The sequence below is a fragment of the Hyperolius riggenbachi genome, chromosome 7 (assembly GCF_040937935.1).
Source record: "Hyperolius riggenbachi isolate aHypRig1 chromosome 7, aHypRig1.pri, whole genome shotgun sequence".
In the NCBI taxonomy this organism is placed as follows: domain Eukaryota; kingdom Metazoa; phylum Chordata; class Amphibia; order Anura; family Hyperoliidae; genus Hyperolius; species Hyperolius riggenbachi.
The window spans coordinates 240267995-240280268 of record NC_090652.1 but is presented as its reverse complement, the minus strand read 5'-3'; the positions used below and the strand labels follow the sequence as shown (position 1 = coordinate 240280268).

General features: G+C 45.4%; 2 protein-coding genes across 2 annotated transcripts in view; both read left to right on the top strand.

Annotated features, from left to right (window-relative positions):
* Positions 1 to 1990, top strand: part of LOC137526151 (uncharacterized) — a 38150-nt gene extending 36160 nt beyond the window's left edge. Inside the window, exons 2-5 of the mRNA XM_068247371.1 lie at positions 415 to 1066; positions 1177 to 1235; positions 1322 to 1407; positions 1607 to 1990. Of these exons, the coding sequence (XP_068103472.1) occupies positions 415 to 1066; positions 1177 to 1235; positions 1322 to 1407; positions 1607 to 1805 (996 nt within the window). The 3' untranslated portion in view covers positions 1806 to 1990. The remainder of the gene's footprint in view (positions 1 to 414; positions 1067 to 1176; positions 1236 to 1321; positions 1408 to 1606) is intronic.
* A 1118-nt stretch (positions 1991 to 3108) lies between these two features.
* LOC137525803 (speedy protein E4-like) lies at positions 3109 to 11245 on the top strand. The gene is made up of 6 exons (XM_068247006.1): positions 3109 to 3134; positions 7897 to 8585; positions 8696 to 8754; positions 8841 to 8926; positions 9126 to 9288; positions 9960 to 11245. The coding sequence occupies exons 1-6, from the start codon at positions 3109 to 3111 to the stop codon at positions 10137 to 10139; spliced, it is 1203 nt and encodes a 400-aa protein (XP_068103107.1). The 3' UTR covers positions 10140 to 11245.
* Positions 11246 to 12274: the final 1029 nt, after the last annotated feature.

Sequence of the window (12274 nt, the reverse complement as noted above, 5' to 3'; positions counted from 1 at the left end):
CCAATAAAGGCTTTTCTATTGATTATTGAGAAGGGTATGAATAATTTTGGACAGTAATGCCTTTTGTACATCGTCTTTTGGGAGACACCTATGTCATTTCCTGTCAAAAAATTTCTTGCTGTTTGAATAAAAGTAACTTTAAGTCAAAATTTGCCAGGGGTATGAATAATTATGGGCAGCACTGTAAGTACACTTTATTAGATTATAAGATTTAGCTTCAGCTCCACTAGCTCTGGGTGCAATGCGGTTTTCCAGATAACGTGTGTGTTCATATGCGATATACACATGCATTGCCCAGAGCTGTGCTATGTATGTCAATGGACATTATCACAGGAATGCTTTAACTTACACTGTGTATTTTACATCTTCTCCTACAGAGCAAACACCATCAGCTTCTCTCCATCTGATTCCCAGGATGGGAGCGTCATGACTGGTGGGTCTGGATCCTCCCCAGACTCTGACTTTGCAGTGCCTGCAGTGCCTATCTATTATGCACCTGTGCCAACTGCAAATGAGAGTTTCACCATCCACACTCTCTCCATGGCACAGGTTGCAGAGGCCTTGGATGGGGTTGATGAAACATCTTCATCACCCACCAGTGATCTGACTGCACCAGCTGCAGCAGTCCCATCCAACCCTGCACAGCTTTTAGATAGGCCTGCAGAGACACCTACACCACCAGGCAAAGTCGTTTCTGAATCTGAGTCTGCCAGCACACTCAGAACACCTGAGACTCCGAGTCCCATTGTGTCATCTGAGTCTCCCAGCTCACTCAGTACACATGAGTCTCCGAGTCCCATTGTGTCATCTGAGTCTGCCAGCTCACTCAGAACACAGGAGCCTCCAGACCCATTCAGAACACCTGACAATCCCATCCGAATCAGACAGAGAGGACCTCGCATTCCCTCTCCACTCATCACTCCTGGAAACGAGGATGTTCCGTACAGGAGTGTGAAGTGGGAGAGTGTGACAGACACCGACCAACCAGCCAGAGCCCGTCCATCAGATTCTCAGAAGCCAGTCACCATCACAAGAGAGATGAGGAGAGCCTTCCACAAGCTCCTTGGTGAGATATTTAACCTGTTTAACCATTAGAAAAACCATTATCTTCATTACAGCAAAGCCGTTTCTATAACATACCACGATTCTCATATTTTACCATTTTGTCTCACACAGATGACCGCGCCATTGAAATCTTCCTGCAACATGATGGATGCAAAAGAGTTTCAGACAAGGTAAATATTAGCAAATGCACCATAGAAGTCTTGGTTTGTCTATCAGTAAAAGCTAATTGTCTCTGTATTTGTGTTTCCCATTACAGTACTTGCTTGCCATGGTGCTCGTCTACTTCAGCAGAGCTGGCCTCTCCATTGCCGAATACAACATCCGGAACTTCTACGCTGCTCTGTAAGTATATGATGTCTTCTTCTCATGCATATTTTCACATAGCTGACAGTAGAGGGGTAACTTATATCGGGGGGCTCCATGACAGCCTCCTTCTCTCTTCTGCCATGGGTCTGGTAGCATATAGATATACAGTATACAGCTAGCAATACAAATAGGTATGTTTTTATAGCCCATTCTTATTATTCCATAATTTTTTCAGGTTCCTGGCCAACCAGATGGAAGAAGACATCCCATTCTATTACTCCATCTTCCTGTTCGCCGACTGGTACTTCAGCAGCGAAGAAGACTTCAAGGAGGCTACGAAGACCCTCTTCAGACGGATGAGATTCCGGGCCTGGGTCAGTCGTGAGGAGTGCCGCCATGTAAGTAAAAAAACAAAACAAAATCCTAAACACTAATCTGTCACCACTCAGCTCTACCTCTAGAGCCCGGCATCTCTTCCTGCACTCATCTAATCACCCAATGCAGGAGATGCCGGGCACTAGGGGGACACCTAAGCGGTGACAGGAGGACACACATTGCTGGACTATGTCGGAGTAGGTGACATTATCATGGCGTCCACCGTACTCTGCATAATGTCAGCTGGGGGGGACAGGACAGGACACAGGATGGAGACGAGAGGGGGAAACCACTAAACAGCAGGGAAGCTCTATTCAGGTTTCCTTTAGCCTGTATCTCTGGGAACAGAATTTGGGTACCCCATAGGGTTTTTAAGGTTAGGTGTGGGGGGTGAAAGTTAGGCATGCGGGGGGGGGGGGGGTACCTTAAAGCAGATCTCCAGCCTAAAATTAAAATCCAGCAGCCTTACTTTCAATGAGTGATAGTTACCTGTGCTTCCTTGTCCTTCAAAGCCATCCTGAAGACCCCTAATCACCCGACTATCACCTAATCACCTGGATATTTTTGGATATTTTATAAACGTGAAGTACTGCTTTTATTTAAAATCGATAAACAAAATTGCACTCACATTTTAAAAAAAGATTCATTAGTTTATTTTATAAACGTCCAACTATGTTATGTTTGTTTAATTCCCTTAGGTCATGAGGAGACTGAGTCATCGGGGGATGGAGAAGAAAGAGAATGGACCATCATGGCCTGGCCCATCGGGATTTCAGGATGACCACAGAGGAATGCACTGCTATGGAACCAGGGAGCGGATATGTCTGTGACCAGTGTTCTAGGTCCAGGCCCCGCTCCTGGTGTTGCATCATGCAGTGATAATTACCTCCGGCCAGGTCAGTTGCAGCTCCTGTCATCTCCATCCATGTCCTGCAACTCTTTCCATCCGTGTCCAGCGACTTCCATCACCTGCAGTGAAGTCATTCATGCAGGCTCTGACATGGAATCCAACATCAACCACCTCATACATTTCCATCCTTCTCATGCAGCTTCTGGAGAAGTTCATCTATCTGCTTAGAGTTTTTGGGTGCAATCTGCTTTTAATATCTTTTTGCCACAGTGTCTGTCAGAGTTTCCATCTCTTCCGGCTCCTGGCAGTTGGCAAGAATGGCAGTTTGGTCCTCATTCACATGCAAGCCATCGATCAGGAAACATCTCAACGGATTTTCTCCTGCTTCTTTGGGTTTTCAGTGAATATTTGTGACTTCCAGTCGATTTTTTTTTACTCCAAAGCGACATTTCTAGTGACTCACTATCAACCACTGACATTTTTAACCAGTTTTGCTAATTTTTTGCCCGAAGATGAGTGCCAGACAAGACACCGAGAGGTAAGTGGAGAGCCACCAGAGGCCATCAGAGAGCTGTAGGGGGGATGGAAAACCAGTGAGGAGAGCCCTGCTACTAATTCTGGGCTGCATGGGGGCCTTTTATTGCCTGATTGTGGGATATTCATCTTTTGCGGTGACATGTGGAGTAGGTAGGCCTTAGGACTAGCTTTCTCCTTGGTGACAGTTGGAGTAGCCTAGGTAAGGCTTAGGCCTAGCATCAGAGCTAGATCATCCAAAATGTAACCCTAGGCAGTTGCCTAGGGCATGGGGAGAGTCTAGGGGCCTGGTTGGATGCTAGCCCCCATCAAACTCTTACTAAAAAAAAAACAGGTGACCATCTGCGGTTGTGTAAAAACAGCTATCTTGCCAAGGGCCCAGTGGCGTAGCTATGAATCGTTTAGGCCTCAGTGCAAGTTTTACATGGGGCCTGCCAAGCATTCGACAACATAACAATTCTTATCTGCAACAATACCTGGCAAGGGCATCCACAGTGTAAGAGGTGTAAGCAGAGGAGGGGGGACAGTTCATTAATGATCACCACTAGTCCAAGGCATCTATAGAAGTGATCAGTAACAGCATAGCACCTTAGAAGGGCAAAATACTGTGGATGAGGGAGGGCCCCTAGTGGGCCTCTCTGGTCCTGGGGCCCCAGTGCAGTCGCAGACCTCTTTACCCCCTATTGCTACGGCCACTGCTAGGGCCCCATTTCATCTAAATGTATTTCAGGTTATATCAAAAACACAGGAAAAAGCATTATATGTTTTTATGACAATGTGATACACGCAATGTTAATTTTAGACTTTATAGTCTCTTTGAGAGCTCGTTCACATTAGAGACCTTTTTGCCATTTTTTAAGCGATTTAGCAATGTTTCTTGCTGATTATTGTGGACATTTTTCGGCAGAAGGGCATAAGCGTCCGCATACAGCGAAGTTTCTTGCAGATTATTGCGGACATTTTTCCGCATAAGGGCATAAGCGTTCGCATGCAGCGAAGTTTCTTGCGGATTATTGCGGACATTTTTCCGCATAAGGGCGTAAGCGTCCGCATGCAGCGAAGTTTCTTGCGGGTTATCGGGGACATTTTTCCACATAAGGGCATAAGCGTCCGCATTTAGTGACGTTTCTTGCGGGTTATTGCAGACACTTTTCCGCATAAGGGCATAAGCATCCGCATACAGCGAAGTTTCTTGTGGGTTATCGCGGACATTTTTCCACATAAGGGCATAAGCGTCCGCATGCAGCGAAGTTTCTTGCGGATTATTGCGGACATTTTTCCGCATAAGGGCATAAGCGTCCGCATACTTCAATTTTTGATGCTGGTCGAAAACGCGAATATTTCTGAAGATTTTTTTTCATGAAGGAGTCCGCACACAAACTGTAGAAGCAATAAACGTAAAGTATTTATTCTCCCATCACATACATGTGCAGACACGATCTGACCTACTTAGGTCGACGCACATTTCGGGGCCACGCAGGGTCCCCTTTGTCAAGACAGATAGCAGATAAGACATACGTATGTCTTATCTGCTATCTGTCTTGAGAAAGGGGACCCTGCGTGGCCCCGAAACGTGCGTCGACCTAAGCAGGTCAGACCGTGTCAGCACATGTATGTGATGGGAGAATAAATACTTTACGTTTATTGCTTCTACGGTTTGTGTGCGGACTCCTTCATGAAAATTACTTGCACATTGCCTGGAGGTCCAGCACCAGCCTACCTACCGACGTGTGTGCGATCCTTGTATTGGGTATTTCTGAAGATTTTCGCGAAAATTCGCAGAATTCAAAAACGGGATTTTCGATGCGAAAATGACTTGGGCGAAAATTCGCAAGCAACACTGCTTCAGATGCCCATTAACGATACAATTTTAGCAATCGATCTTCCAATAGACAGGGTTTGGATAGTGTTGATGGTGCCAATCGAAAAAAAATGTTCAATTAATAAATCATTTAATTGATCTATTTTGTGGATCGATTCTATTTGAAATGATCAGATTGGTTATATTTTGTATCCCATGTATGGGGCCGATCAATTCCTTCTAAACGATTTGTTCTGGTCACAATTATGGAATTGGAAGGTCGACCATTCGCTAAAATGATATCGTCAATGGGCACCTAAACTGCTTTCTACTCAAGTAGGGTCGGCTGTAGGTGAGGAGACGCCGGTGTAGGCAGAACTCTGATCTCTTCACAAGGCTTTATGTTTAGGGATGAGCTCAAAGTAATTGTTGTATCCAAAGTATTTTTTGCATCAAAATTTATATTTTCACCTGGTAAAAAATGTTCAAAAAAAAATGATGGCCAACAAATGTATGTTATATGAAGGTGTTTTCTCATATCTATTGAATTAATTTAGCAACAATTTGCATGTCCATGTATTTTCACATATATTCTCATCTGTGCGCAAATGTCATCATCATGAGAGACAAAATCGGAGGGGACTGGAGTGGGTGCAACAGAGGAATAGAAGGCTGAAGAAGCAGAGACTGGGGTACAGGAGGGAAAGTGGGGAGAGAAGGAGGACAGAGAGAAAAGCAGATGGAAAGCTGCATGCAAAAATCAAGAGTGTGTGGAAGACATGGTTCAGCAATCTGCTATATTGGATAAATAAAAAAGCATCAATAAACAATCACTATTGTTCTGCGCCTCCTGCTCACTTGTCATCACCCTTCCCCTCTCCATAGAGCAGAATGGGTTATAGCCGACCAGCATCTCTGTACAGCGATCATCAAAATACAAGAAATACAGTGCTCAACTTCATGTGAAGTAATAGGAAAATTGATCACCCAATCACAGCAACAGTATCTTCCCACAGAGCAGGGAGTACCCCACTCTAAAAGCATAAATCGGGGGGACCCCTTGACCTAATGGCATAGCCCTACAGGCCCTGAGGATAAAAAAAAGAACAATTTTTTTTTTTACAAAATCTCGGTCTATTTTGATTAATATAATAAAAACTAAAAACAGCAGCATCAATAAATTCCATCAAAAGAAATCTCTATTTGTGAGAAGAAAAGGAGGTAAAATTCATTTGGGTGCTAAGTTGTATGACCGAGCAATAAACCGTTAAAATTGTGAAATGCTGAAATATAAAAAGTGGCCTCGTCACTACGGGGGTATAAACCTCTGGGGCTCAAGTAGTTACTGGCCGTGCCTTTGCGATACGCAAATTGCATGCAATCCAAAAATTGGATCAAAAAGCTGCTGCCAGTGGAAAAGGTCTTAATGTGACCATGAGGAAAGCTTTTATGGTGTGGGTAAGGGTAAGCAGAGTAAGCATGGGCTGACCCCAATACCAGATACTGTGGCTGCTATGGCAGTACCTATGTCCTGAGCAATGGGGGAGTGTAGCAAGCTGATGGGGTGTGAGCAGGCAGCTGTCAGTCTCTGAGGAATGTATGAGCTGAAAAGGCATGTTTGTTTGTTTTTTTTAAATAAAAACATATTTTAGGGCATAATTCATTTAAAATGATGTTTAATGTTTATACAAACTGTGGCTCAGCTAGGACTTTTGTGGCAGACAGTATTTATTGCCTGCACCCCTTATGATAGCCATACTGGAGAGGATATCTCTGTAGAGGTTTTAGCAAATCACACCTCAGCTAGGACTTTTGTAGCAGATAAAGGGGGATTCTCATTGGTTCACTAAGTGATGGATCAATGAGGATTCTCCATGGTGAGGGAGGCTTCCCATTGGTCTATTGCAATTGAATGGGGATCCTCATAATGCTTCTCCCCTGTAGTGGCCCCGAGGGGCAGTGGCAGCCGTGGTGGGGGACTAAATGGCAGTGACAGCGGGAGATCACAGGCACAATGGTGCGTAATGTGGCACTGCAACGGGGCACAATGCATTAAATCAATATGCACTGTAAATATAAAATTGTGCATCCGGCGCAGTGTGAACTGAGCCAAAGTTTAATGCAATCAATGGCCTCAATTCACTAAGATCATGCTGGAGATAATAAGGCAAGAGAAAACTTGCCACCACACAGTGAGAGTTATCTTATCTCTTCATTCCTTAAGTTACCTACTCTGTAGTTAAGTTACCTCCTCTGTAGTTATTTTCAACTTTAACTTTAGAATTCTGGAGTTATTTTAAGGATTGAAGACTTAACATAAAGACAGAAGAGTTAACTTTAGGTTTGCCTGAGATAAAATGTTTCCTGAATACTACATGCCCCATCACCATGGTGATAACTTTAGAAACGTTATTAAAGACAGGAGATAAGCTTAGTGAATTGAGGCCAATGTAATCATAGGTGTAGTAAACTGTGGCCACTGGGTAATAGTATAAAGCCAATAATACTAAAATATTGTAGTATAGTTAGTTAGAGTATATGGCATGTGAACATCTATGTGTACAGTGCTGCCCATAATTATTCATGCCCCAATAAAGGCTTTTCTATTGATTATTGAGAAGGGTATGAATAATTTTGGACAGTAATGCCTTTTGTACATCGTCTTTTGGGAGACACCTATGTCATTTCCTGTCAAAAAATTTCTTGCTGTTTGAATAAAAGTAACTTTAAGTCAAAATTTGCCAGGGGTATAAATAATTATGGGCAGCACTGTAAGTACACTTTATTAGATTATAAGATTTAGCTTCAGCTCCACTAGCTCTGGGTGCAATGCGGTTTTCCAGATAACGTGTGTGTTCATATGCGATATACACACGCATTGCCCAGAGCTGTGCTATGTATGTTAATGGACATTATCACAGGAATGCTTTAACTTACACTGTGTATTTTACATCTTCTCCTACAGAGCAAACACCATCAGCTTCTCTCCATCTGATTCCCAGGATGGGAGCGTCATGACTGATGGGTCTGGATCCTCCCCAGACTCTGACTTTGCACTACCTGCAGTGCCTATCTATTATGCACCTGTGCCAACTGCAAATGAGAGTTTCACCATCCACACTCTCTCCATGGTACAGGTTGCAGAGGCCTTGGATGGGGTTGATGAAACATCTTCATCACCCACCAGTGATCTGACTGCACCAGCTGCAGCAGTCCCATCCAACCCTGCACAGCTTTTAGATAGGCCTGCAGAGACACCTACACCACCAGGCAAAGTCGTTTCTGAATCTGAGTCTGCCAGCACACTCAGAACACCTGAGACTCCGAGTCCCATTGTGTCATCTGAGTCTCCCAGCTCACTCAGTACACATGAGTCTCCGAGTCCCATTGTGTCATCTGAGTCTGCCAGCTCACTCAGAACACAGGAGCCTCCAGACCCATTCAGAACACCTGACAATCCCATCCGAATCAGACAGAGAGGACCTCGCATTCCCTCTCCACTCATCACTCCTGGAAACGAGGATGTGCCGTACAGGAGTGTGAAGTGGGAGAGTGTGACAGACACCGACCAACCAGCCAGAGCCCGTCCATCAGATTCTCAGAAGCCAGTCACCATCACAAGAGAGATGAGGAGAGCCTTCCACAAGCTCCTTGGTGAGATATTTAACCTGTTTAACCATTAGAAAAACCATTATCTTCATTACAGCAAAGCCGTTTCTATAACATACCACGATTCTCATATTTTACCATTTTGTCTCACACAGATGACCGCGCCATTGAAATCTTCCTGCAACATGATGGATGCAAAAGAGTTTCAGACAAGGTAAATATTAGCAAATGCACCATAGAAGTCTTGGTTTGTCTATCAGTAAAAGCTAATTGTCTCTGTATTTGTGTTTCCCATTACAGTACTTGCTTGCCATGGTGCTCGTCTACTTCAGCAGAGCTGGCCTCTCCATTGCCGAATACAACATCCGGAACTTCTACGCTGCTCTGTAAGTATATGATGTCTTCTTCTCATGCATATTTTCACATAGCTGACAGTAGAGGGGTAACTTATATCGGGGGGCTCCATGACAGCCTCCTTCTCTCTTCTGCCATGGGTCTGGTAGCATATAGATATACAGTATACAGCTAGCAATACAAATAGGTATGTTTTTATAGCCCATTCTTATTATTCCATAATTTTTTCAGGTTCCTGGCCAACCAGATGGAAGAAGACATCCCATTCTATTACTCCATCTTCCTGTTCGCCGACTGGTACTTCAGCAGCGAAGAAGACTTCAAGGAGGCTACGAAGACCCTCTTCAGACGGATGAGATTCCGGGCCTGGGTCAGTCGTGAGGAGTGCCGCCATGTAAGTAAAAAAACAAAACAAAATCCTAAACACTAATCTGTCACCACTCAGCTCTACCTCTAGAGCCCGGCATCTCTTCCTGCACTCATCTAATCACCCAATGCAGGAGATGCCGGGCACTAGGGGGACACCTAAGCGGTGACAGGAGGACACACATTGCTGGACTATGTCGGAGTAGGTGACATTATCATGGCGTCCACCGTACTCTGCATAATGTCAGCTGGGGGGGACAGGACAGGACACAGGATGGAGAGAGAGGGGGAAACCACTAAACAGCAGGGAAGCTCTATTCAGGTTTCCTTTAGCCTGTATCTCTGGGAACAGAATTTGGGTACCCCATAGGGTTTTAAGGTTAGGTGTGGGGGGTGAAAGTTAGGCATGCGGGGGGGGGGGGGGGTACTTAAAGCAGATCTCCAGCCTAAAATTAAAATCCAGCAGCCTTACTTTAAATGAGTGATAGTTACCTGTGCTTCCTTGTCCTTCAAAGCCATCCTGAAGACCCCTAATCACCCGACTATCACCTAATCACCTGGATATTTTTGGATATTTTATAAACGTGAAGTACTGCTTTTATTTAAAATCGATAAACAAAATTGCACTCACATTTTAAAAAAAGATTCATTAGTTTATTTTATAAACGTCCAACATGTATGTTTGTTTAATTCCCTTAGGTCATGAGGAGACTGAGTCATCGGGGATGGAGAAGAAAGAGAATGGACCATCATGGCCTGGCCCATCGGGATTTCAGGATGACCACAGAGGAATGCACTGCTATGGAACCAGGGAGCGGATATGTCTGTGACCAGTGTTCTAGGTCCAGGCCCCGCTCCTGGTGTTGCATCATGCAGTGATAATTACCTCCGGCCAGGTCAGTTGCAGCTCCTGTCATCTCCATCCATGTCCTGCAACTCTTTCCATCCTGTCCAGCGACTTCCATCACCTGCAGTGAAGTCATTCATGCAGGCTCTGACATGGAATCCAACATCAACCACCTCATACATTTCCATCCTTCTCATGCAGCTTCTGAGAATTCATCTATCTGCTTAAGTTTTTGGTGCAATCTGCTTTTAATATCTTTTTGCCACAGTGTCTGTCAGAGTTTCCATCTCTTCCGGCTCCTGGCTTTTCCTACATTCTTACTCATTTCCTGCAGTACCTGTCATCACCTGCAGTGAGCGACTTCTGCAGCCATCAGCTGCAGCTCCTATCTTTTCCTGCAGTGCCTGTCATCATCTGCAGTGAGCGACTTCTGCAGCTATCACCTGCAGCTCCTATCTTTACCTGCAGTGGCTCCTCTACTGCAGCGAGCGACTCTTACAAATCATTTCCTGCAGTGCCTGTCATCTCTTGCAGTGATCTTCCCCTTTAATTTATTTCCTGCAGTGACTTCTCTACTGCAGTGAGCGACTCATTCAATTCATTTCCTGCTGTGTCTGTCATCTCTTGCAGTGAACTTCTTCTTTAATTCATATTCTGCAGTGTCAGTCATCTCCTGCAGTGAGTGTCTCCTTTGTCCACCGTCATCGATTACAGCCCCAGCCACCTTCAAACATCATTGCTTACATCTTCTACCATCTTGAACCACCTTTGCTTGCAGCTCCTACCATCTTGAACCACCTTTGCTTACAGCTCCTACCATCTTGAACCATCTTTGCTTGCAGCTCCTATCATCTTGAACCACCTTTTCTTGCAGTCCCAGCCATCTTCCACCATCATTGCTTGCAGCTCCTGCCATCTTGAACCACCTTTGCTTGCAACTCCTGCTATCTGAAACCATCTTTGCATGCAGCTCCTGCCATCTTGAACCACCTTTGCTTGCAACTCCTGCCATCTGGAACCATCTTTGCATGCAGCTCCTGCCATCTTGAAACATCTTTTCTTACAGTCCCAGCCATCCTCCACCATCATTGCTTGCAGCTCCTACCATCTTCTGCAAACATTGTAGCGGCAATGGGAAACTGGGAAGGAGGTGGGTGGGGGGGGGTGTTAGTGTTAGGAAAGGAGAGGTAAAGGCTAGCATAAGGATTGGGGGGGGGGGGGGTTTAGTGTTAGGAGCAGAGAGGGAAAGGCTAGTGTTAAGAATAGAGGGGGGGGGGGGTAGTGTTAGGATAGGAGAAGGCTAGTGTTAGGTGTAGAAATGGGAGGTTAAAGTTAGGAGAGGGGAAGGCTAGTGTTAGGAGTGGTGGTGGGGGGGGGGGGGGGGGTAGTGTTAAGACAGGAGAAGGCTAGGGTTAGGAGTGGAGAGGGGGAGGTTAGTGTTAGGAGTGGAGAAGGTGGAGGTAAGTGTTAGGAGTGCAGAGGGGGCAGGTTAGTATTAGGAGAGGGGAAGGCTAGTGTAAGGAGGGGAGAGGTGGGAGGTGAGTGTTAGGAGTGGATAGGGGGATGCTAGTGTTTGCAGTAGAGAAGGGGGAGGTTAGTGTTAGGATTGAAGAGGGGGGAGGTTAGTGTAAGGAGAGGGGAAGGCTAGTGTTAGGAGTGGGGGGGAGGGGGGTTAGTGTTAAGAGAGGGGAAGGCTAGTGCTAGGACTGGAGAAGGGGAAGGTGGGAGAGAAGAAAGCTAGTGTAAGGAGTGGAGAGGGGGGAGGTGAGTGTTAGCAGTAGAGAAGGGGAGGTTAGTGTTAGGAATTGTCAGGCTGGTGTTAGGAGGGAAGAGGGGGGAAGTTAGCATTAGGAGAGGGGAAGGCTAGTGTTAGGAGTGGAGGATGGGAAGGTTAGTGTAAGGAGAGGGGAAGGCTAGTGTTAGGAGTGGAGGGGGGGGGGGGTAGTGTTAAGAGAGGGAAAGGCTAGTGCTAGGACTGGTGAATGGGAAGGTTAGTGTTAGTAGAGAAGGATAGTGTGAAGGCTAGGGTTGTAGTGTAGAGAGGGGCAGGTTAGTGTTAGGAGAGGAGAGGGTGGAGGTTAGCTTTAGGAGTAGAAATGGGGGTAGGTTAGTGTTAGGAGAAGGGATGGCTAGTGTTAGGTGTAGAGAGAGGAGGTTAGTGTTAGGA